This window comes from Mustelus asterias, chromosome 14 (assembly GCF_964213995.1).
Source record: "Mustelus asterias chromosome 14, sMusAst1.hap1.1, whole genome shotgun sequence".
Classification (NCBI taxonomy): domain Eukaryota; kingdom Metazoa; phylum Chordata; class Chondrichthyes; order Carcharhiniformes; family Triakidae; genus Mustelus; species Mustelus asterias.
Window position 1 is genome coordinate 18,096,709 of NC_135814.1, and position 26,804 is coordinate 18,123,512.

Genomic DNA, 26,804 nt, shown 5'->3' on the forward strand with positions numbered 1-26,804 from the left:
TCATAATGATTGGCGGAGCAGGCTCAAAGGGTCGAACGGCCTACTCCTGCTCCTATTTTCTATGTTATACAAATTCAGGATACCTCAAAATGCTTCGAAATCACTGAAGTAATTCAAAATGCAGCCACCATTATAATAGAGAAATGGCAAATTTCAATTTAACCCTCTTTGTACTCTGTTTGCCCACATGACAACTCATTGTAATGGACTCTGGATCAATGGTTGCATTTTTTAAACATTTCGCTCACAAGATGTGAGCCACAATGACAAGGCCAGTTTTGATGCTCATCCCGATAGCGAGCCAGCCTTTTTGAACTGCAACTGTGCATTTGGTTCAAGTATCTTGAGCCAGTGCCTTGTAAGATTATATTATTCATGTTGTTACAGAAGTGGGGGGAGCTTTAATTTAAATAGTACAAATTTCTTCCCTCACCACCCATCCATAAACAGAAAGGCGTTTTGGATTTTTGATGGCGTATTTTCCCCAACCCCTCAGTTGATCCAATTTTCTATTAACAAGGCGTTAGTACGGAAGTTCAGTATTTCCAGTAGAAAACAATGCTGGCAGGAAGCCAGGTATTCAAAAACCTGGACAGAGCCCTGTTACTACTGCTGTCTGCTAGATGAAAAATGGCAAATCCGTCATTCTTTCAGTTGCACAAGGCTTGAACAGCTTGAGGAGGGTGTCATGTGACATGACTCCCACTTCTCTATCTTAGTTGGGCAAAGGATGGATATTCCTCATCTAGATTCTTGAGATGGTTAATGCTTCATCCATTAATAACTTCAAAGAGAGATTTCAGGGTCCTCTGATCTCACAGATGGGTCATCTCAGTTGGCCACAGCCTGGCCTTAGAAACGCAAGTGTTTTTGTACAACTCCATAGGATTGGATCTCTGCAAATGGAAAAAACCAGCCTTCTATCCATTGACTCTGTCTACACTTCCCGCTGCCTCGACAAAGCAGCCAGCATAATTAAGGACCCCACGCACCCCAGACATTCTCTCTTCCACCTTCTTCCGTCGGGGGAAAGAAACAAAAGTCTGAGGTCATGTACTAACCAACTCAAGAACAGCTTCTTCCCTGCTGCCATCAGACTTCTGAATGGACCTACCCTGCATTAAGTTGATCTTTCTCTGCACCCTAGCTATAACTGTGACACTACATTCTGCACTCTCTCCTTTCCTTCTCTATGAACGGTATGCTTTGTCTGTATAGCGTGCAAGAAACAATACTTTTCACTGTATGCTAGTACACTTGACAATAAATCAAATCATTCGTACACCTTTAGAGATAATGAGGCTGTTGCTGCCTGAAGGCCAGAAATTCCTTTTGTGAGAGTCATAGCCAGTCGTAGCTTAAGTCAGTTTAACGCCTTTGTGCAATTTTTTAAAATTTGAATAGTTACCCAGGATGATATAAAAATAGTGAAGTCTTAGCTCCCTGAAACCATAATAAGAACATTTGTTTGGCATTTGTTAATGAGATTTTCCAAATTCTTCAAATATGACATGGAAAAAATGAACTCAACCTTTTCAAACTAGGAAAAATTGATACGAGTCCACAAGACCACATTAAACACATAAATCACAGTGATGTGTGTGCATTGAATACATGATACCCCCTGCTAGTTTTTACTCTGTTGGCTCCTTAAAATGTTTAAGGAAGATGAATGGCAAGTACCTCCGATTTTAAATCTACTCTAATTCTGAAACTAGAGGATTACATCTGAAAATCATTTTTTTTTATAAAATGCAGGTCTACCATTGCACCATAAAAGAAAAGATGTGGTTACACCGAGATCCACCAGTTTCTGCATGCTTTTCCTCAATTTGGCTGAATGCAAAACTTCAAGGAGTTTCTAAAAGCAACACCACAATAGATCTGTTGTTAGCAGTGTCATCCAGGTCACCAGTTTTAGTCAGCCCAAACAGCTCAGCATGCAGCTTTCAGCCAAATGCACCAGGCCGATGGTAAATGTGCAGCACTAAAAACAAATTGCTCTATTCAGACATTAACTTCTAATATTTAATTTTCTGGGTTTGTTGTACCATTCTTATGGGGATTCTGCTAGAAGGGCAAGTGAGTAACTATATCACAACCATGTGAAAAGTCAAATATCCAATTGTTTTAATATAGAGTTACAAATGTCAATAAGACACATCACGCCTCAAAATAACAATTGCTAAGCTTTGTGTAGCAGATTTTAATTTCAAGTTCTCAACAAGATGCACCACCCACTTAGAAAGACATTCACTTGCTCCCATGCATTAATACCTTAAAACACAGAATTCTCATACAAGTGTGCAATCTTCCAGTCTCGCCCTTTCTGTAAATTCCCTCTGATGCTACAATTCGGTTGCATGCACGGCCTCCAATGCTGCACCCTTCTCTTTGCCTATCATTGGCGGCCATTTTTCAGCTGTTCAGATCCCATCTTTTGGAATTCACCCCCTTCGCAACACCCTCAAGACATTGCATGACATCCTCCCCTTTGCATTCTACCCGAGATGCCCCCTTTTGGCTTAGTTTGTTTTTGTACTATTCTTCTTCCTTTAAAGCACGACATGAATGAAAGTTGTCATGGTCCTAACACAAAACATAACATGTGCTGCAGCAGTTGATATGTGAGGATATTTGTCGCAATTAAGCTTCAAATATAAAACTGACTTTTATAAATTGCAAGTATAATTCAATTATACACATCTGGAAAGTAGCGATAAATTTGCACCACCCCCCATAAATAAGCGCGGAACTAAATAGTTAGTCACAAGTAGGCTTACGTTAAAACTGCAATGGTGTTACTGTGAAAATCCCCTAGTCGTCACACGCTCAGGTACACTGAGGGAGAATTTAGCATGGCCATTGCACCTAACCAGCACGTCTTTTGGACTGTGAGAGGAAACCGAGGCACCCAGAGGAAACCCATGCAGACATGGGGAGAACATGCAAACTCCACACAGACAGTGACCCAAGCTGGGAATCAAACCCGGGTTCCTGGCACTGAGGCAGCAGTACCAACCACTGTGTCACTGTGCTGCCCTTTTAAATGGCTAGTGCATAGTTCGGACAATGTTTGTATTTATCCAAAACTGACAGCTTCAATTACCAGTTTAAATGAATAGAATTTTATAAAACCAAACAGCATTGACAAATTTGGCAGAATCAAAATCTCAAGATATTTGAAAAAATATTTCTCAATTATATTTAATTTTATTTGAAGATTGAAAAGGAGACAAATATTACAATGTTGTAAATGGTCAAAGGTTTGTGTCTGATCTTCAGCAAGAGACTGTCTTAGCTCTAATAATTCTACACTAGGATTTTAAAATCTGAATAATATGAGCTTCATTTTTTTGTTGAAGTATATTTTGACTCAGTCGGGCGATTGCTTGTAACATTGAATCTGAAAAATGTTTCCAATCTACTTGGCAACAAAACAAAATACCATGACTACACATGTTGATCTGGCAGTCTATAATAACCTAGTAAATGTCTCATTAGTGAAACCTCAGTTAAAACAGAACTTGACAAGCAACTTTTGTTTTCCTGGTGCCATCAATGCATCCCTTTGTGTTCTAAATGGATTACAAATAACTGCCTGCATTAAAACTTTAGCAGGCTCCAAAGATATCCTTTCAGAAGAATAGTAGCCAAATGACAGTTCTGAACATTAAACGTAGGTCTTTGTAACATAGAAACTAGGAGTTGGCAATTCGGCCCTTCGAGCTTGCTCGGCCATTCATTATCATGGCTGATCAAATTCAATATCCTGATCCCACCTTCCCCCTCCCCCCATATCCCTTGATCCTTTTAACCCCAAGAGCTAGGTCTAATTTCTTCTTGAAATCAGACAATGTTTTGGCCTCAACTACTTTCTGTAGCAGTGAATTCCACACATTCGCCACCCTCTGAAGAAATGTCTCCTCATCTCAGTCCTAAAAAAGGTTTACCCCTTATCCTCAAGCCAAGATCCCTAGTTCTGAACTCCCCCACCATCGGCAACATTCTTTCCAAATCGATCCTGTCAGAATTTTAAGCTTCTACGAGATCCCTTCTCACTCTTCTAAACTCCAATGAATACAATCCAAAGCGACTTAGTCTCTCCTCGTATGCCATCCCAGAAACAGCCTGGTTTAAGGAATAGTCCCTTATTTTGACTGTTTCTTCCATGTCTTTTAAGAGACATAATTTGTCCCTATAGCCACCTCCTTCAATGCTGTGGGATGTAGCTCATGAGGTTCAGGGGATTTATCAACCTTCAATCCAATTAATTTTGAGCACCACCTCTTTATTAATACTAATTTCTTTCATTTTCACAAGTCCCTTGGTTCCCTAGTATTTCTGGGAGATCTTCCTCCATGAAAACAGACACAAAGTAATTGTTTCATTTCTCTGCCATTTCCCTAGTCTCCATTATAAATTCTCTTGTCTCTGCCTGTAAATGAACCCACATTTGACCTTGTTAATCTTTTCCTTTTCACATATTTAAAGAAGCTGTTTCTCACTAGCATGCATTCATGTGCTCTTTTCCTTTCATCAGTTTCTTTCTCCTTTGCTGGATTATAAATTGTTTAGGTCCAAAGATATTTCACTCCACTTCCTGGATGCCAGCTCAAGCGCTCTGTTTTCATGTTTACTTCAAACTGGAAAAAAGCAAACCAAAGACTTTGGTTCTAGCTTCATTGCTAGAGGGATAGAATGGAAAAGTGTGGAAGTTATGCTACACCTGTATGGAACCTTGGTTAGGCCACATTTAACAGTCGTGCATGCAGTACCGATCGCAATATTTTAAAATGATATAGAAGCACTGGAGAGGGTGCAGAGAAAATTTACAAGGATGATACTAGCAATGCCTGGATATACATTTATATCTCTTTTCTCTTGAAAAGGCGGCTGTGGGACAATCTAACAAAGATGGCCTTTAAAACAAAGTGGATAGAGAGAATGTTTTATCTTGTGGAGAAGAGCATAACTAGAGGTCATTAATACAAGATAGCAAGAATTCAGGAGAAACCTCGTCACCCAAAGAATGATGAGAGTCTGGAACTCAAAGGGAGTGGTTGAACCAACAATACAGATGCATTTAAGGGGAAACCAGACAAACATTTGAGGGACAAGGGAACAGATGGGTTATGATGGTAGATTTACACGAGGGAAGATCGGAGGAGACTTGAGTGGATCATAAACACCAACAGACTGGTCGGGTCGAATGTCCTGTTCCTGTGCCATAGATCGCAAGTAATACGATGTAAATCTCAAATCGAAACTCTTGCCAAAACTTCTAGCCACACCCTCAACTACCAATGAAAGCAGAGCATTCATCTTGTCCCCAATAGCCAAAATTCAATCCGAAACCCTTTTGCCCTACTTCATGTCTCACCACCTTAAAAAGCTTCATTTTGTGGCAGGGGGGGCTCAGTTGCCTCTGACTCACAAGGTTGTAGATTCAAGTCCCAGAGGTTTGAGCACCAAAATCTAAGCTGATACTGAGGGAGTGCTGCACTGTCAAAGATGTCATATTTTAGTTGAGATGTTAAACTAGTGAACATAAATGACCCCATGGCACCAATTCAAAAAGCAGGGAGTTATCCCTGCCACCCTGGCCAATATTTCTCCCTCAAATGAACACAGATTAACTGGTCATTATTACACTGATGTTTGTGGGAGAGTGCAGGGAATATAGTGACTTTCATGTTTCCTACAGTGACGACACTCAGACCATTTAATTGGTGCCAAAGAATTTGGGAAGTATCGAGTTGTTAAAGGCATTATATAAATGCAAGTAAGAGAGACTGCTTCAACTAGACATTTTTCAGCCGTATTACAGCCCAACTCAGCCATCCAACTTTTGAGATGCTGTAATTACACAGTAAGCAAAAAGAAGAAAGAATCTCGGCATCCAGTATCCACAGTACATTCATTTACATGGAAGTCATAAAATGTGCTTACATCTCATCAGAAAGGACAATGCATTCAATATTTGTATGATCTAATCACATAAATAAATATTAAATAAAGTTTATTAGTCACAAGTAAGGCTTACATTAACACTGCAAAGAAGTTACTGTGAAATTCCCCTAGTCGCCACAGTCCGGCGCCTGTTTGGGTCAATTTACCAAACCAGCATGTCTTTCAGACTGCGGGAGGAAACCGGAGCACTCAGAGGAAGCCCACGCAGACATGGGGAGAATGTGCAAACACCACACAGACAGGGACCCAAGCCAGGAATCGAACCTGGGTCCCTGGCGCTGTGAGGCAGCAGTGCTAACCACCGTGCTGCCCAATTAGGTGGGAATAATTCAGTTTTATGTGATAGCTGCACTTCCAGCTACTAAGCACATCCAATCTGCATCTTGCATCCCGAGCTCTTACACAACTGTTTAGAAAAATTCAACACTTAAAATAGGCAAGAGATAAGCCAATGTTTGAGCACGAGGCAAAAGCAATTACAGTGCTGAGCAACTTCAATACAAAGAAATTTGATGATATATCAATTTGACAGAAGTCCTAGCTTTGTATTCCATTCAATGAGGGTCTGAAAATGAGCAGCACAGGTAAGCAACTTCACCTTCATTAGTCAAGGAGGAAACTAGTTACTTTGAGAAGTTGCATCGTGATGCACTTTCAACAAATGGACTTTATTGTAAAACAAGGCTTGCTGAGTGCATTGACTATCAATCACACAAGCAGATTAACTATGTAACACTTCTACAAGCATTATTTTAAACCCCCTAATTAGGCAAAGAGAGACAACAATCATGGTTGCTGCATTTAGCTAGCCTAACTGATCCGAAATATGGTTATGAAGTTGATTAATTATTATACTGCACTAACCAAGGCAATTAAATACTACAATCAACAGCTTTTGTTGATGATTATAAAATTGCCCATGCAAGCATACCTGTCTCCTGAAAGGTAGAAACTCAAAATTGAAAAGATGAATAATTTCATTTAACAAACTTACAGCAATGTTTTCCTTTTTGTTTTAACTAATGCTGATCTTTTCAAAAAGTAGTTGATTTATGAAAACTATCAGGAAAATGTTTGCATGATACATTTAACCTGCTCTTCAAGGAAGATAGAAATAAATATTCATACCCAGTGAAAACAAACTTCATCTGAACTCAACCATAAACAATGCAAATTATATTCCTTTCTCCACACATTTCAACATTCTGCTTTCTTCAAATCTGTTTTAAGTTGATCTGTGTCACAAGTAGGCTTACATTAACACTGCAATGAAGTTACTGTGAAAATCCCCTTGTCGCCTGTTCAGGTACACAGAGAGAGAATTTAGCATGGCCATTGTACCTAACCAGCCATGTCTTTTGGACCGAGAGAAATCAGAGCCCTGGAGGAAACCTACACAGACACGGAGTGTCTAGACTCCCCAATGACCCAAGTTAGGAATCAAACCCGGGTCCCTGGTACTTGAGGCAGCAGTGCTAACCACCATGCCGCCCAGACAATACTGACTAGCAATGTCGATAGAGGAAAAAGAGACCCTTTGTGCAGCAATTCAAGGAGGAGCACTAATCTTAACAGAATACATTTGACACACCAAAATGGATCTATTTTGATACTTATGAAAAGCTATGGGTTAGGTATGTTCAAGGTATTTTAAAATAAAAAAATCAAGCAGTCACATTGATGTTAAAATGGCAGCAAAATTCTCTTAATAGCCAACAAGAAAATAGTACATGCAGACAACTAGGAATGCATCATGTACCCGCATTCTTGGTCAGAAAATGGTTCCTGGCTTAGTGAAGACAAAAAGGTGTCATGTCAGTTGAATAAATAATATTCCAGCTAAAAACTCAAAGGAACCAAATAAATTCAGAGAGCAATGAGACAATTAAAACCTTTGTAAAATAACTGCCACACATCCTAAAGCTATGGCATGTTGGTGACTATGCTGCCTACTTCAGAACTAGCTGAAACAGCAAAAGAAAAAGTCATGTTCAGCATAGTCAGTGACCTAATTTTACACCTAATTCAGTCAGCCACTATTCCATATCATGAAGATGCATTTCATCCATAGCTGCGAATCTTAGTAAAATATAAGTGTTACTGCAGTGTCATAATGAATGTTAGTTTGAAACAGAAGCTTGTTTGATTGAGATTATCAATCTCTCGAAACAGAAGTTGGAGAGACACAGCATATTTTTCAACAAAAGTCAAGCTTTCAGGGTGTATTGTGGGTACTTCAGTGCTGGAGAAATACTATCAGTGATGCCTTCACAAAATCCTCTCGAGCCAAAAAGGTAGTCCAACAGCTGAAGCCTCTCCCAAACCAACATGCCCAGCATCGAGGCACTAATCACTCAGGAAGAGCTCCACTGGGCAGGACATACAGTCCAGATGTTGAACAGCAGACCCTCGAAGCAATTGCTCTACTCAGAACTCATTCATGGCAGGAGACTTCCAGGACGAAAGAGGAAACACTTTAGGGATGTCTTCAGAGCATCCCTGAAGGGGGCAAAGGTGTCTGCTGACTCATGGGAGACCTTGGTTCATAACGGACCAAAAAGCAGAAGACTCATGAGGAAAGCACCAAGCACATCAAGAGACTTCATCCAGAACGTGCAGAGGCATGATTGAGGTATTGCAGAGAGGACAAACTTTCAACCAATCATCTATCCAACCCTTCAAGCATCATTTACACCACATGTGACAGAGTCTGCGTAACAAGATTGGACTTATCAGTCATTGCAGAACTTATCAAACTGAAGTGAAAGCAAATCATCATCAATTCTGAGGGACCGCCTCAGAGAGACCGTGGGTAGAAGTAGCACAGTATTGTGCACAACGTAATTTAACCTCAAATATTGACTTTGCTGCAAAAAGTAAGGTTTTCAAAGAGACAGGTAACAAAAATATTTTCTGCATTCTTGTGCTCTAAAATAATTGATGGTCTTTCTCCACCACTTCCATTATTATGCCAGCAGAAACAATTATCTTTTGGTATATTCATAATGTGTCTGGATCCAAGGGCTGAATTTTCCCAGAGAGGTCGGAGTCCCAACAATGCCCTGAAATACGCATTCCCTTCAACTTTACAGGTCAATAATTAGCTGCCACATGAACGCCATGCAGTTGAACATGGGCACTTGCCCCCAAGAGCTACCAACTCATTCAAAGAGCTGACAGCTCAGTAGTGCTACGAGCAGAAGTAGCGGGCAGGGGTCCCTATAGAATACAGCAGGTAGGCTAAAGAAGATTAACAAAAAAAAAACTTAAAAATTAAGAAACCCAAGTAAACCATTGAGGCAACAGAGGTTGCCTTCCCTGACCACAGACCCCACTTTGAACCCCTCTTTGGGCTGCTGAGAGGCTGCCTGCGTTAAGTTTGTGGTCATAAAAATGATTTAAAGAACTATCCCTCTTTAAGCTTTCATGTTTATTTGATTGATACTGTTACTATGGTCTGTGCTCGCAATTTTTCTTATGTTCCATCTTAGCTCTAAAGTTGTTGTCCTGCATCCTCAAACTTCATAGTTTGTCTTCCCTAACCAAAGCAGAAGAAACAGAAACTGAGGGGGAAGGAGGAAGGAAGTGCATCTCCGAACAAATCGTGAATTACTGTTGCAGTTAATTATTTAAATCTCGGTTATAAAATATAAATTTTAGTTGCAGAGATATCACAGCTTTAACACGATGCTTTTATTGAAATATCTAACTGAGCCAATTTAAAGTCAAATTTTGCTCATCCCTTTAAGAACCATTTTTTTAAAAAACTCTGTCAAGTGATTTAGGACTGTATGTAAAAGTTAGACAAGCAACAATAGTGGTGTACGCATGATAGCATTTATGACCTCAAATATTGGAAAGAAAGCTAAACCATGCAAACTATGCATGTGTTTTTGCAATGCAATGAGTAATCGGTCAATCTGGTTGGATAGTTTTGATTGTTTTTTTATGACCACTGGCATGACTGCACCAATCTACACTGATCACAATCCATCATTAAATAATTCATAGTAGGCTTTTGCAGCACGGAACCCACTTGTGTGGCATCCAACAGTAGCAACCACCACAGTTGCTGCTTCCATTGAAAGGCACTGGTAGGTTTCATTTAACCATCAACTGTGTTGATCAACCCATCTCCAAACAAAAAAAAAATTACACCCGAGCCAATTCAGGGAACCAAAAATAAGCTTTTATATCCCTCAATGCAAGTGCTTATATTTGTGGGAAGCCTACTCAGAATATTTGTACAAATTAATGTATAATAAGTCAAGAACAACAAAGAACAAAGAACAATACAGCACAGGAACAGGCCCTTCGGCCCTCCAAGCCCGCGCCGCTCCCCGGTCCAGGATTGAATCCTGAATCCAGGATCCCCGCCCAATTTTCCAGCCTATCTACATACCAATATCCTATCCACCGAGCTGTCCCTCACAGCTACGATGCTTTGTTCATTACAACCTATTAACTCACCCCCACCCCCCCATTCCCGACCATGTGATCTCCAGGGAGAGGCGAAAACCCAGAGTGAAAAACCCCAGGGCCAATATGGGGAAAAAAATCTGGGAAATTCCTCTCCTACCCCGAGGCGATCGAAACGAGTCCAGGAGATCACAATGGCCCTGATCGGAAAATGCTTCCCAACCCTAGTCATTTCCACTTCCACGAACACCATATGAATTCCCTGCCCCCGAGACAGGTTCCCAACTATCCGCAGTCTCGCTCTGTACTGGCACCAGCAAGATGATCATAGAATGAAGCCATGAAACGAGAAACAAGGAACAATTAGCCCGCGCCGCTCCCTGGTCCAAACTAGACCACTCTTTTGTATCCCTCCATTCCCACTCCGTTCATATAGCTGTCTAGATAAGTCTTAAATGTTCCCAGTGTGTCCGCCTCCACCACCCTGCCCGGCAACACATTCCAGGCCCCCACGACCCTCTGTGTGAAATATGTCCTTCTGATATCTGTGTTAAACCTCCCCCCCCTTCACCTTGAACCTATGACCCCTCGTGAACGTCACCACCGACCCGGGGAAAAGCTTCCCACCGTTCACCCTATCTATGCCTTTCATAATTTTATACACCTCTATTAAGTCTCCCCTCATCCTCCGTCTTTCCAAGGAGAACAACCCCAGTTTCCCCAATCTCTCCTCATAACAAAGCCCCTCCATACCAGGCAACATCCTGGTAAACCTCCTCTGTACTCTCTCCAAAGCCTCCACGTCCTTCTGGTAGTGTGGCGACCAGAACTGGACGCAGTATTCCAAATGCGGCCGAACCAACGTTCTATACATCTGCAACATCAGACCCCAACTTTTATACTCTACCCCAACTTTTATACTCTAGTCAGTAATCATTTGTTAAAAAATGGTTCGACTCAGTTTTAAGCACTGTCAACTCTGGATCACAGTTTGGAGCCATTCCTGGACTGTGGTGTACAACGGCAACACTACTGTATCGGCAAAAATGCAATACTGTACAGTGTTTGAAAGATGACAGCCAGATCCTACTTGCAATAGGAAGATGGCAAATGTGGAATTCTGGAACAATAATTAAGATTAGGAGAATTAATGGGCAATGTTCTCTCTAATTTTGCTTGGTTGAGCAGAGTATTTATCAGATCACTAAGCACCCACACAGCTCAGAAGGAAGAGTGCTAAAGGCATTTTCCATCTAAATCCATATACGTTATCTAATTATGGTATGGTTTCTCGGTGCTGAAAACTTTTACAACCTCCAGACATAAATATTCTAGTGTTGTCTTGGCCAGCCTCCAACCTACCACCCTCCACAAAATTCAGCTCATCCAAAACTCTGCTGCCCATATCTAAGCTTGCCAAACCCCACTCACCTATCACTTCCACATTTGCTACCTGCCACACAACTTTAAAATTTTCATCATTATGCTCAAATCTCTCATGCTTCCTCATCTCTTAACCTCCTCCAGCCCCGCAACAATCAACGGTCTCTGTACACCTCCAATTCTGGCCTCTTGCACGCCCTAGATTTCCTTCACTCCACCACTGGCAGCAGTGCCTTCAGTCGTCTAGACCCCAAGTTCTGGGATTCCTTTCCAAAATCTAGCCACCTCTCTACCTCTTTTAAGTTGCTCCTTAGACTTGTGAGCGAGCCTTTGACCACCTGTTCTATTGTCTGTTTGTGTGTGTTGGTGTCATGCTTTATCTGATAATGCTCTTGAGCATTTGGCTACATTAAAAGCACTATATAAGAAAAGGCTATTGCAAGACTTTCTTCAGGCTTATAAATTATATTAACCAGATGGGAACAGTGCAACAAATCAAATTCATTTTTTAAAATCACATTGGTCCTATGGTATACAAAATAGAAGCTTTTGAATAATATGTACTGGAATACGAGAATACATGGTGTGTATTTGAACAGCTAAATTGTGCTTTTTAAAAATTACAGTTATGTTACTTTTTGTAGGTTTGTATAAGCAACATGATCTCAACTGAACTTATTTCAACAATTGCTACTCAGTATTATGAAGCAAAGTGAGAAATCACTGGTTCGCACTCACCAGTTCCAATCTTGGATTTGCGATCAGGAAACAAAGTGTAGACTACACATTTCCCCCCACAGATAAAACAGCAGATGGATTACCCCAAGATATTTTCACACCAGCTGCTCTGAAGTACGCAAGAGCAATTTTTTTTAAACTTTTGATAAAACATAGGCACATATTACAATTCAACTCTCAATTAATCAGAATATGTAATTTCCATAAAGAATGTCTGCATACATGGTGAAGAAATGCTAAAATTATCTGCCGGTGTTAAAATTGCTAGGTCTGCTCTTCCATGAAATTAATGAATAAAAACATGAACTTTGCAGCACAAAGATATCTCAAAGCATTAACATGCAACATTCTAGCAAGTTCTAGGTGCAAATGTTTGAACTCTTGATTTGATTTGTCACATGTATTATAGTGAAAAGTATTGTCTCTTGCACACTATACAGCCAAAGCATACCATACAGAGGGAAGGAAAGGAGAGAAGGCAGAATGTAGTGTTACAGTCATAGCTAGGGTGTAGAGAAAGATCAACTTAATGCAAGGTAAGTCCATTCAAATGTCTGACGGCAGCAGGGAAGAAGCTGTTCTTGAGTCGGTTGGTACGACGCCCGGCTCACATGGGGTCCTTGATTGTTCTGGCTGCTTTTCCGAGACAGTGGGAAGTGTAGACAGTGTCAATGGATAGGAGGCTGGTTTGAGTGATGGACTGGGCTTCGTTTACAACCCTTTGTAGTTTATTGTGGTCTTGGATAGAGCAGGAGCCATACCAAGCTGTGATACAACTGGAAAGAATGCTTTAGAGGCGTGGGTGGGCTCTTTTATCTATAGCATCCGCATAAAAGGGACCAGGACAGGTTGGTGGTGATCGAGACACCTAAAAACTTCAAGCTCTCGACCATTTCTACTTCATTCCCATTGATGTAGACAGGGGCAAGTCCCCCACTACGCTTCCTGATGTTGATGACCATCTCCTTCATTTTGTTGATATTGAGGGAGAGATTATTGTTGTCGCACCAGTTCACCGGATTCTCTATCTCTTTCCTGTACTGCATCTCGTCATTGTTTGAGATCCAACCCATGATGGTGGTGTCATCAGTAAACCTGAAAATCGAGTTGATGGGGAATTTGGCCACACAGGCAGGTGGTGTATAAGGAGTAGGACATAGCCTTGTGGAGCACCAGTGTTGAGGATGATCGTGGAGGTGTTGTTGCCTATCCTTACTGGCTGCGGTCTGTGGGTTAGGAAGTCTAGGATCCAGTTGCAGTGGGAGGAGCCAAGCCCCAGGAAGTTTGGAGATGAGTCTCATAGGACTAATGGTGTTAAAACATAACAACAAGGAACAGGAGTAGGCCATCTGGCCCCTCGAGCCTGCTCCACCATTCAATATCATGGCTGATCTTTTTGTGAACTCAGCTCCACTTACCCGCCCGCTCACCATAACCCTTAATTCCTTTACTGTTCAAAAATCTATCTATCCTTGCCTTAAAAACATTCAATGAGGTTGCCTCAGCTGCTTCACTGGGCAGGGAATTCCACAGATTCACAACCCTGTGTGTGAAGACGTTCCTCCTCAACTCAGTCCTAAATCTGCTCCCCCTTATTTTGAGGCCTTCCCCCTAGTAATAGTTTCACCTGCCAATGGAAACAACTTCCCTGCTTCTATCTTATCTATTCCCTTCATAATCTTATATATTTCTATAAGATCTCCCCTCATTCCTTTGAATTCCAATGAGTATAGCTCCAGTCTACTCAATCTCTCCTCATAAGCCAACCCTCTCAACTCTGGAATCAACCTAGTGAATCTCCCCCTCAGTTGCCAGTATATCCTTTCTCAAGTAAGGAGACCAAAACTATACACAATACTCCAGGTGTGGCCACACCATCACCTTATACAGCTACAACATAACCTCGCTGTTTTTAAACTCTATCCCTCTAGCAATGAAGGACAAAATTCTATTTGCCTTCTTAATTACCTGCTGCACCTGCAACCCAACCCCTTGTGATTCTTGCACAAGGACACCCAGATCCCTCTGCACAGCAGCACGGTGCAGTTGTCTTACCATTTAAATAATAGTCCATTTTGTTGCTATTCCTATTGGGAAATGAACCTGGTCAGGTGTCAGATCTCTCAGTGGGAGAGCATTTTGGAGGTAGTGATCATAATTCTATCTCCTTTACAATAGCATTGGAGAGAGATAGGATCAGACAAGTTAGAAAAGTGTTTAATTGGAGTAATGGGAATTATGAGGCTATCAGGCAGGAAATTGGAGGCTTAAATTGGCAAGAGGCTCTCAGGGAAATGTACGGAAGAAATGTGGCAAATTTTCAGGGAATATTTGTCTGGAGTTCTGCATAGCAACGTTCCAATGAGACAGGGATGTTATGGTAGGTTACAGGAACCATGGTATACAAAGGCTGTAATGAATCTAGTCAAGAAGAAAAGCTTACAAAAGGTTCAGGGAGCTAGGTAATGTTAGAGATCTAGAAGCGTATACAGCTAATAGGAAGGATCTTAAGAAGGAAATTAGGACAGCCAGAAGGGGTCATGAGAAGGCCTTGGCAGGCAGGATTAAGGAAAACCCCAAGGCATTCTACAAGTATGTGAAGAGCAAGAGGATAAGACGTGAAAAAATAGGACCTAGAAAGTGTGACGGTGGGAATGTTTGTATGGAACCGGAAGAAATAGCAGAGGTACTTAATGAACACTTTACTTCAGTATTCACTATGGAAAAGGATCTTGGTGGCTGTAGTGCAGACTTGCAATGGACTGAAAAGCTTGAGCATGTAGATATTAAGAAAGGGGATGTGTTGGAGCTTTTGAAAAGCATCAAGTTAGATAAGTCGGCGGGACCAGATGAGATGTACCCCAGGCTACTGTGGGAGGCGAGGGAGGAGATTGCTGAGCCTCTGGTGATGATCTTTGCATCATCAATGGAGTCGGGAGAGGTTCCGGAGGATTGCGGATGTTGTTCCTTTATTCAAGAAGGGAGTAGAGATAGCCCTGGAAATTATAGACCAGTGAGTCTAACCTCAGTGGTTGGTAAGTTGATGGAGAAGATCCTGAGAGGCAGGATTTATGAACATTTGGAGAGGTATAATATGATTAAGAATAGTCAGCTTGGCTTTGTCACAGGCAGATCATGCCTTACGAGCCTGGTTGAATTTTTTGAGGATGTGACTAAACACATTGATGGAGGAAGAGCAATAGATGTAGTATATATGGACTTAGCAAGGCATTTGATGAGGTGCCCCATGCAAGGCTTATTGAGAAAGTGAGGGGGCATGGGATCCAAGGGGACATTGCTTTGTGGATCCAGAACTGGCTTGCCCACAGAAGGCAAGAGTGGTTATAGATGGGTCATATTCTGAATGGAGGTCGGTCACCAGTGGAGTGCCCCAGGGATCTGTTCTGGGACCCTTGCTCTTTGTGATTTTTATAAATGACCTGGATGAGGAAGTGGAGGGATGGGTTGGTAAGTTTGCTGATGATACAAAGGTTGGAGGTGTTGTGGATAATGTGGAGGGATGTCAGAAGTTGCAGCGAGACATTGATAGGATGCAAGACTGGGCGGAGAAGTGGCAGATGGAGTTTAACCCAGATAAGTGTGAGGTGGTTCATTTTGGCAGGTCAAATAGGATGGTGGAATATAATATTAATGGTAGGACTCTTGGCAGTGTGGAAGATCAGAAAGATCTTGGGGCCCGAGTTCAAAGGACACTCAAAGCAGCTGTGCAAGTCGAGGCTGTGGTTAAGAAGGCGTATGGCGTACTGGCCTTCATCAATCGAGGAACTGAGTTTAGGAGTCATGAGATAATGTTGTAGCTATATAGGACCCTGGTCAGACCCCACTAGGAGTACTGTGCTCAGTTCTGTTCGCCTCATTACAGGAAGGATGTGGAAGCCATAGAAAGGGTGCAGAGTAGATTTACTAGGATGTTGCCTGGGTTGGGGGGCATGCCTTATGAGGATAGGTTGAGTGAGCTCGGCCGTTTCTCCTTGGAGAGACGAAGGATGAGGGGTGACCTGATAGAGGTGTATAAGATGTTGAGAGGTATTGATCGAGTGGACAGTCAGAGGCTTTTTCCTAGGGCTGAAATGGTTGCCACAAGAGGACACAGGTTTAAGGTGCTGGGGAGTAGGTACAGAGGAGATGTCAGGGGTACGTTTTTCACTCAGAGGGTGGTGGGTGAGTGGAATCGGCTGCCATCAGTGGTGGTGGAGGCAAACTCAATAGGGTCTTTTAAGAAACTTTTAGATAAGTACATGGAACTTAGTAAGATAGAGGGTTATAGGTAAGCTTAGTAATCGCTAAGGTAGGGACATGTTCGGCACAACTTTGTGGGCTGAAGGGCCTGTATTGTGCTGTAGTTTTTCTATGTTTCTAAAATGGATGACCACAGATTTACTAACATTGTACTCCATCTGCCAGACCCTCGCCCACTCAGACTATCTATATCCCTTTGCAGACTTTCAGCGTCCTCTGTGCACTTTGCTCTGCCACTCATCTTTGTGTCATCTGTGAATTTTGACACACTGCACTTGGTCCCCAACTCCAAATCATCTATGTAAATCGTAAACAATTGTGGTCCCAACACTGATCCCTGAGGCACACCACTAGTCACTTATCGCCAACCAGAAGAACACCCATTTACCCCCACTCTTTGCTTTTAGTTAACCAATCCTCTATCCATGCTAATACATTACCCGTAACACCGTGCACCTTTATCTTATATAGCAGTCTCTAGTGCAGCACCATGTCAAATGCCTTCTGGAAATCCAGGTACACCACATCCACAGCACATGTAATGTTCTCAAAGAATTCCACCAAATTAGTCAAACATGTCCTTCCCTTCATGAACCCATGCTGCGTCTTACAATGGGACAACTTAGATCCAGATGTCTCACTATTTCTTCTTTGGATGATAGATTCAAGCATTAAAGGCCGAGCTGTAGTCTACGAATAGGAGTCTGACTAGGTGCCTTTGTTATCTAGGTATTCCAGGGTTGAGTGTAGGGCCAGGGAGATGGCGTCTGCTGTGGACCTGTTGTGGCGATAAGCAAACTGTGGATCCAGGCAGTCTGGGAGGCAGGAATTGATTTGTACCATGACTACCCTTTCGAAGCACTTCATAATGATGGATGTCAGAGCCACTGGACGATAATCATTAAGGCATGCTGCCTGGCTTTTCTTTGGTTCCAGGATGGATGGTCGTCTTTCTGAAGCAGGTAGGGACCTCAGATTGTTATAAAGAGGTTGAAGATGTCTGCTAATACCCCCGGCAGCTGGTTCACGCAGAATCTGAGTGCTCATCCAGGCACCCCATCTGGGCCAGTTGCTTTCCGTGGGTTGACTTTTGAGAAGGCTGCTCTGACGTCAGCAATGGTGACCTCGGATACAGGTTCGTCCAAGGCTTCCTGGATGGAGGGCATGCTCTCACTGAGCTCGTGCTCAAACAGGCATAGAATGCATTGAACTCATTGGGGAAAGGTGCATTGGAGCTGGCAAATTTATCTGCCTTCATCTTGTAGCCTGTTATGTCTTGCAAACCTTGCCATAGTCAGCAGGAGTCTGTGTGGCTAGCCTGGGGCTCTAGCTTGATCCGGTACCATCTTTTGGCATCTTTGATGGCTCTCTGTATTCATATCTGGCTTTCTTGTATAGGCCAGGGTCGCCTGACATGAGCGCCTCAGACCTGGACTTCAGCAGGCAGTGGATATCCCTGTTCATTCATGGTTTCCAGTTGGGAAACATGCGGATTTGCTTACCTTTTGTCAATGCATAAATTCAGCAGCTTTAGAAAATACAATCCCTCACATGCAATTAAAAGTTTCCAATTAAAATATTATACAGAATAGGTGCAGTGCAGTGACAAACTATTGGAGAACTGGGTGTGAGCTGACATGCCTTTTCCCTCAGCAATGTAAAATTAAAGGGAGTGCCAACCTCAAACTATTCATATCTGTCCTAGGAAAGAACTGGGAACAGCCAACGTGTTTTATATGCTGATGATGAACATAGAAAAAAGGGAAAATGAGAAAATGTGAAATTGCTCTTAATCTGGTTTATTCAGTCAATAGCTAATTTGCACTGATTAGAATGGTCTAGGTTAGCGGAGTTTCCTGATCATAATCAGGCAGACAGCAAGGCTCAACAACTGGCTTCCAGAGACTGACATCTCGGTTTGGGGGATTACAGAGAGAGAAGGGTGGGCAGGCATTCTTACACTTATCACTATTTAACAAAAGATTCTGGAAACTAATCTGTTTGGACATCAAATGTTGATGGAGGCAGGTTGTCTGCCAACACTCACCATCAAGGCTCCTGCATGACACTTGTGTTAAGGTACCAAAAGCTTTTGTCCTCTCATTAAATTAAAACAGCTAAACATAAGGAAATGGTGAAAGATAAGAAACCAATAATATAAATCTTACCCTCAAAAAAGTCCTCTATTTTATAAAAGCTCCAAAAATAAATTGCATTTAATTTTAGTTCTTGCATGTCTCTAGGGAGGAGAACCTGCTTCCCACCGTTGTGCCTTGTTTATCCTTTAACCCCAGATACCCAAAAATAATTTAAAACTTGCTATTACACTGTGAATGTGAAAAACCATTCATGATCAGATCCCTCGAGTTAATGTTACTGAAGGTTCAACCATCGTTTTACCCAGTTTTCAGTCTAAGCCAAATTAAGAGAGGAGAATGTTCGAGACGACTGATCACTGCAGCTGACCATTTACGTTCTGACCATCCTTCAGAAAATCTTGCAGAAAGTGCAAGGCTGGATGGCTGTATAAAAGAGAGCTCATTTTATAAGTTAGGGAAAACAATTGCAAACATGACCTGAAGAAATTCAAACAATGGCCTTCAACTCGTGTACAGATTTTAAAATATTCCACTTCTAGCCTTAAAAAACCCCATATTTTCCCCCACTGGCTTCCATTAGCAAGGTAACTCCCACGATAATGTTCATCTCTTCTCAAAGTATCACAAATTTAACATTAGATTCCATAATGAGTCTACCCTAGAATTACACTGTGGGGGATTAAAACTGACAATGCTCTTCATTACACCAAGATGTTAAGATATTTTACAGGGAGAAAGAATATTTACTATTTAGAACAAAGGAATAAATCTATACCTAGTTCTATTTAAACAATTTAAAGTCAGTTTTGTTATCTTTTGTAGGTTCATGATAGGGTATACTTCCATCAACACCAGAGACTCTGCTCAACTAACCATTCTCCATGCACAAGGCTAAATAGTAAATATTGAAAGGCTATTTACCAGAGGGCTTCACATGCAAGTTCAACTATTCTCCACATACTGACCTTCACTCAACATTGACTCCTGCTGCAAAGGGCAGGAGTGTGAATGAACTGCAGTCAGGAGCAGAAACCATTCCCAATTTTCTCCTCCTTGATCCCAATTAAGATACGTTAACTCAGCATGGAGCCAGATGTGAAATTACCTTTATCCATGACTCAATATCACATTTAGTAGATACATTTTTCGAAATTTAAAACACATCATAATCAAGAGCTTGTATTTATGTAGCATCTTTCACATAGAAAAACATCCCAAGATGCATGGCAGATTACAAACAGACAAATATGACACCAAGCCAAAGGATGAGATCAGTGAGTGAGACCAAAAGCTTGATCAAAGATACAAGTTTTGAGGATATTAAAAAGGGAGAGAGAGAGATGTGGAAAATCAGAAATAATCTGGAAATTTTGTAGGGCCAGAGAAGGTTAAAAATAGACAACGGCCAAGACATAAAGGAACTTGCATGGATGCAAATCTTAAAAATCGGTCATAAAACATTGAGGTGATGGGTAAATGCAACAGGTAATATGTGGAGTTTATGATAATCTGAAGTTGATGGGTGGTGGAGGTGATTGCTGAGGTCAACCAGGAATGCAAAGGAATAGTTAAAGTCTGTGAATGTCAAAAGCATAGATGGGAGTTTCAGTTGCAGACTGACTGAGGAAGAAGCAATGGTAGGCAATATTAGATATGGAAGTGGACATTCTTTATAATGAAACAGATATAAGGTCAGGAGTCAGCTCAAGGTCAAATAGGACACCAAGGTGCAAATAGTCTTCTTCAACCAGAGTTATCAAGCAGAGAAATGAAATTGGAGTGAAGGTATGGAATTTATAAGGGGGCTGAAGATTATTGCTTCAGCCTTCCTAATATTAGCAAGGGGAACATACAGACCATCCAAGATTGGATGTTGGACAAACTGTTTAGTAATGCAAAGTCAGTGATGATCCATATGCATCTCAGAGTCATGTAGTACATTTGGATTATAGCAGATTCACAGTTACAAAATCTTTACCGTACAGAGGCCATTTAGCCCATCAAGTCTGCACTAGCTCTCTGAAAGAGCATTCTACCTCATCCCACTCCCCTTTCTTATCCTGGTAACCTTGCACACTTACTTTTCAGACAACAATCCAATACCCTTTTGAATACCTCATTCAAACCTGCCTCCACCACCCTCTCAGCAGCTTTGTCCCAGAGTTTCCTCACATCAGTTATATACCTTTAGCCAATTATTTTGAATCTGCTCCCTCTGGTTCTCGATGCTCAAGTGGGAACAGTTCCTATTTACCCTGTCCATACCCCCAGGATCTTGAATACATCTATCAAGTCTCCTCAGCCTTCTTTTCTCCAAGGGAAAAGAAAGAGAAAAAAGTACCTGCTTGAAACAGGAATTATAGGAATAACTGAAATATGCACTACAAATGACAGGGTGATATTCTGGTCAGAAACATGCATCTAGACTGTAAGCCAGAGGGATAATGCATTGGTAAGCAGCCATGAAGGAAAATCTTGGGCAATTAAAATTTCATTCCCACACACTCCCTTAATAGTTCTGAGGGAATGGCACTCATACCAAACTACTGTGCTCAAACAGACAATTACAGCCAAGGCAGATGTTGAATGACCCAGGTTGCCTCAAGTGATTCTCAGGTAGGAAAGAAAGATAAAAATCTTAACCAGACTCCCCAATGCTGTTTGCTACCTTTTAATCCCTCTGCTAAAATGCACAGATGATTTGTAAAACAAGGGTTTGTCTGGGATACCATTACGCTCAAATAGCCTACTGTCACTGTCCTTGCACACAATGAATGGTCAATTCGCACAGTTGCAGACTGCAAATATTGCCTGGGAAATTCTAACATAGCAAGTGCACTTCAAGAACAGAGAACTGAAAGAATAAAAAGTCAAGGACATGGTTTATGGAAGCGCACAACTTTCCATGCATTACACATACTTGAAAATTAAATTGGAAGAAGCATAATTCAGTTGGAGGACAAGCCTTCAAGAAAAATATTGGAAATTGAAAATAAAAACAGAAAGTGCTAGAAATACTCAGCAGGTCTGGCAACATCTGTGAAGAGAGAAACAGAGTTAACATTGGAGTTGAATATGACTTCCTCAGAGCTGAAGGAGGGTTGAAATGTGATAAAACCATAGAAAGGCAGGGGGGAGACATGATGGGAAAGATTAAATGACAAAGATGCAATGAAATAAAAGGCAAAGGAAATGGTAATGGTTGTAGGAAAGAGATTATAAGCATTTGTCCAGGAGGGGTAAAAAAGTCAGGATAATGAACAGCTCTGTCCAAAAGCAAAAACATAGAAACAAGATTCAAACCAGCACATGACAACAACAAAAAGCAATCAGAATGGGGGACAGAGTTTATGGTCCAAAATTGTTGAACTCAATGTTGAGTCCAGTAGGTTGTAAAGCAGCTAATTGGAAAACAAGGAGCTATTCCTCAAACTTGAATTAAGCTGAACATGGCAGCTGGCCGAGGTCAGAAATGTGAGGGCTAGAGTAAGGTGGTGAATTAAAATGGCAAACAACCAGAAGCTCAGAGTGGTCCGAGTGTTCTGTAAAGCAGTCACCCGGTTTGCGTTTAGTCTCCCCAATGTGGAGGAAACCATTAAAAAGTCATTTGGAACATTCACTGGATTCTACATGCAAATGTGGACACTTTGGAACCCTGTTATCTGTGGAGCAATACTTTCACAATAGGTTCTGGTATATTGAAGAATAAGTCTGGAATATCATGTCCTCTGCATGCACAGCTCCCCACTTGGGTCATAGAATTACATTTATGTTCCTACTTAAGGTGCCTAACTATTGTGTTGCCTGACAACTGCTAAAGAAAAGCTGTTATTTCTATTGAACAGTTAAGTTATATTCTCTTTAAATTAACTTCATATTGGAAATGTTTTATAAAAATACCAATGCAAGCCCCAAAGATACGAATCAGACTCCACTCGGGCAAACTCCACAAGGCACATGGAGAAAGATTTAAATTAGAATGTCAGGGGATTGGGAACAAACCAATGTCATAAAGTGTAAGTGGAGCAGGATCTGGGCAGCAGATTTTTGGATGAACTGAGCTTTATGGCTCACAAAGATGGAAAGCCAACTGGACACTGAGGTAGTCTAGTTTGTAAGTGACACGGAACTGGAGGACAGAAAGCCGATTAAATAATCATTGACAGTTATGGCTGGTTGCAAATACATACTATTCAAATTGCTAAAGTGGAGACATTTGTAAATTTATCTATTGGCAAATATCCTTTCTAATAAATATGATGGACAAATTTCTTATGGTTAAGAGAAAGATTCTAGAACTCAAAAGTCCTGTTAGATTGGATTTTTTTTATAAAGTGAATCCAGTTGGCCCCATGTCTCACCAACTGGTCAATAGTGACCAAGATGTTTCCACATTGAGGCAGCCAATTGCAGGGAAGGGATAAGGCTGCTGCAACTGGCCTCTGTGCTGTGGGATAGCAAATATGAAATGCATAAGCACTCAAATTCCCAGTCAAAATCTCTGTAGTGACCCCAGCTGGAAGTACACATGGACATTGGGGATGATGGCATTGGGATGAGCAGCCTTCATGAAGAACTGTCACATGGGTAAAGATAAGATGGCTGCCTTAAATCGACTTTCGGGACAGGAGGGGAGCAAATTAAAATAAAAAATGAAAATGTAACATTTAACTTTGATGGAAATGTGCACACATTTGTACTCATTGGAATACAGTTATGTGCTGAACATCTAATTTACCACTTGGTCCATCTTAGTTACTTTATGCAGCTGTAGATACAAACATGCGTGCACACAGACACACACAGGACCTTGACTCAGAGCCCCAAATATTCTACGAGGAGATTGATCTGGGATTTGAGAGCTGAATGCTTCCCATTTGTAGTATTCAGCTGACTTAGTTCATATTGAAGGAACACCAGTTACATTAATTGAATGCAGAAATTAGACAATTCTCCAAAACAAGCAGCAAAATTCATTGCCTCAAGTGAACACAAGAACATGAGAGATAGGAGGTGGTCATACGGGCCATTGGGCCTGCTCAACTATTCAAAATCATAGTTGAACGTCAACATCAGCATAATGTTCTCACTTATCTCTATTTATCTCAGTGTCCAATTATCTATTGATCTCAGTCTCAAATATATTCACTGAGCATCTACAGCTCTGTAGAATAGAGAATTCCAAAGTTTTACAACCCTCTGCATGAAGTAGTCTCTCCTCATCTCAGTCCTAAATGGCCAATCCCTTATATCCTGAGACTATCACCCCTAGCTCAACATCTTCCCAGCATCTACCCCATCAAGCCCCTTAAAAAATATATACTTCAGAGATAATCACTCGTCCTCCCAAACTCTGTGGAATATAGGCCTTGTCTGCTCAAACGCTCCTCTTGGGCAATCTCCTTACCCCAGAAATTAACCTTGAATATTTCTTGCACCCTCTGAGGCAAGTATAAAAGTGAGACAGCTGTGTCAGAACCAACACCCTTCGCTGCTAACACACGGTGACTTCAAAATATTATCAAATTTGGAAATCACTTAACCACAACAAATAAACAATGTCTCCAAAATTTACCATGACAAAATTATATTACTGCTTATGATCATTTCACTACAAAATCCTTGGCACAAAATTATTACACCAGATATTATGAACAAGTTCTTCAGGAGGTACAGAAAAGGGGACAAAAACAATACTCAGCTTTAGAGCACTTAACTATCATGACAGTCCTCAGGGATTGCAGTCATTTATGAGAACAAAAGGCTTACAGAATATAACTGAGGATTTCATAAACGATGGGAGTAGTTTCTAGATTCCTTCCAATTGGACAGCTTATTTGAGATGGATAGAGTTGGGAAAACTGATTAGAAAGCATGCAATGAGTATGGATTTCCTGCGGATCATCAAAATGGAGCAGGACAAGTTCCAAGAACAGAACATTCCAGTGTTTTTAGTTTAGCCACTTATTTTTCCTAACAACGTTTCAATATTTATTTTTGCAATGAAAATTGAAATGATTAACAATGATTACATTTGGTAACAGTAACAAACTGGTTTTTGTGCAGTGCCACATTTTTTCCCTCCCTTGGACAATGGTGCAGACTAACAGGAAGATTTTGCAGGCTAATTAATAGCTGCGTTGAACCACTCCTTCCAGGGCCAACAAGTCCTGGATTGGGATTTGAACCCCAGGGCCTTCCAACACAGAGGCAAGAGTGCCACCAACTGAGCCACTGAAGCTCCCAAAGAATTGATTATTGAATCAGAGAAATAGGCCACAAAGACAAATGCTTTTACATTCATTCACAGGATGTGGGCCCCACTGACAAGGCCAGCATTTATTGCCCATTCCTAATTGCCTTCTAGAAAGTGATGGCATTAATTGACTGCCCTGAGAGGCCATTTCAGGGGGCAATTAAAAATGCTGTGGGTCTGAAGTCATATAGGCCGGACTAGGTAAGGACAGCAGTTTTCCTCCAAACAGACAGGAACGAACCAAATAGATTTTTATGACAATTCAGTAGTTTTATGCTCATCATTACTGGGACTAGTTTTTTTTGAACTCCAGATGTATTTAATTAGATTTAAATCTCCCAACTGACATGGTGAAATTTGAATTCAGATCATCAGTCCAGGTGTCTAGATTACAAATTCAAATTTCAAACTATCACAACAATGTGTACCACAGGAGGACTTCTTTTTGGTTACGCAGGAGCTTGGAGAGCCTATAGTTCCATTTGTTGTTTTCTCTATGGCAACAACTGGGCCAAGCAATTGACCTGCCAACCAATCAGCAACAGTTTCTCCTGCAATATAAATTGTTGTGATCATTTGAAATTTGGCACTCTTGCATTTGCCCTGATGAGTGCAAGACAAAAAGTTTCAGCAATATATATCTCTCTCTTCAGAAAACTCTCTTTTGTTAGGAAGAGCTAGTTATATCTGGATATTACAACTGTTCAACCCAAACATACCTTGAAGTTACTGGAGTTTACCCAACCAGCGGCAAGGCCATCAACCATTCGATCAAGCATTGATTGGTCCTGTTCCAGATCATGAGACTTCTGGCGATCTGTGATGTACTCCATCAGCTCCTGAGCAATTTGCAGGCGACGTCCCATGTCCTTCTGCAGCACTTGTGCCAAGAAATATTCCATGCAGGGCTCCATGTTTGCGGTACAGCCGCAGCAGAAACAAGGGCACAAGGTCTGGAAAACAAACTATTTTATATTTATCCTAGAGGTCGCCGATCCGCTGGCTGAAGGTTACTGAGCAGCTCTGGTGAACAGACACGATCTGGGGAACGACAACAATGCACCATGTGTGTTTTTCGGGAGCAGCTGGATGGAGAGGGGAGCGTTAAAAATCCTAATAAGATAGCAGCAGAGCAGGAACGCTGGGGAACGTAACAAAGGAGAGCCTCATAATTCAACAGTCAGAAATCCTAAAAAAAAACAATTACAAGCTTTAGATACCGGACATTTGGAACAAAAAAATAATAAAATTAACAAGCAAAATGAGAAACTGCTTTGTGTTATATTAATCGATTGTTCGGCTCCACAAGGCCCAGTAAACTAGTCCTGACAGATTTAGCACAGTATTTTTTAAGCATTGCAATACGCTTTACCCAACGGTGGTGTCGGTCTGCAATTCAGGCAGACACACAGCAAGGTCTAATGCAGCAGAATGGGCGAGACTGCCATTAAAAGGTGACTCTTTTTGTGTCGTTTACAGGCTTTTTAAGCCGCTGCCTCCACCTCGGATCCTCTCTTTTTGCAGGATAATGGATCGTTTCCTGCACATGCGCAACATTCCTCCCCTTAAACTTCCTGCCAAATTCAGATCCCACCGACGGAAATTGAAATCAGCCCCCCTCCCCCTCCACTAACCTGAATATAATACAGTCAGCCCACTCCCACACTGCCCTCCCC

At 41.4% G+C, this 26,804-nt stretch overlaps 1 protein-coding gene across 8 annotated transcripts in view; it reads right to left on the reverse strand.

The window, feature by feature from the left end:
* The window catches only part of clasp1a (cytoplasmic linker associated protein 1a), a 250,440-nt gene extending 224,123 nt beyond the window's left edge, over window positions 1–26,317 (reverse strand). For 6 of the 8 annotated variants that reach the window (XM_078227929.1, XM_078227925.1, XM_078227931.1 and 3 more), the window contains exon 1: window positions 25,848–26,185. In XM_078227929.1, coding sequence (XP_078084055.1) covers window positions 25,848–26,042 — 195 coding nt within the window. In that variant the 5' untranslated portion in view covers window positions 26,043–26,185. Of the gene's footprint in view, window positions 1–25,847 lie in introns of all 8 variants that reach the window. The other 2 variants (XM_078227932.1, XM_078227926.1) reach the window with 1 other exon arrangement.
* Window positions 26,318–26,804: the final 487 nt, after the last annotated feature.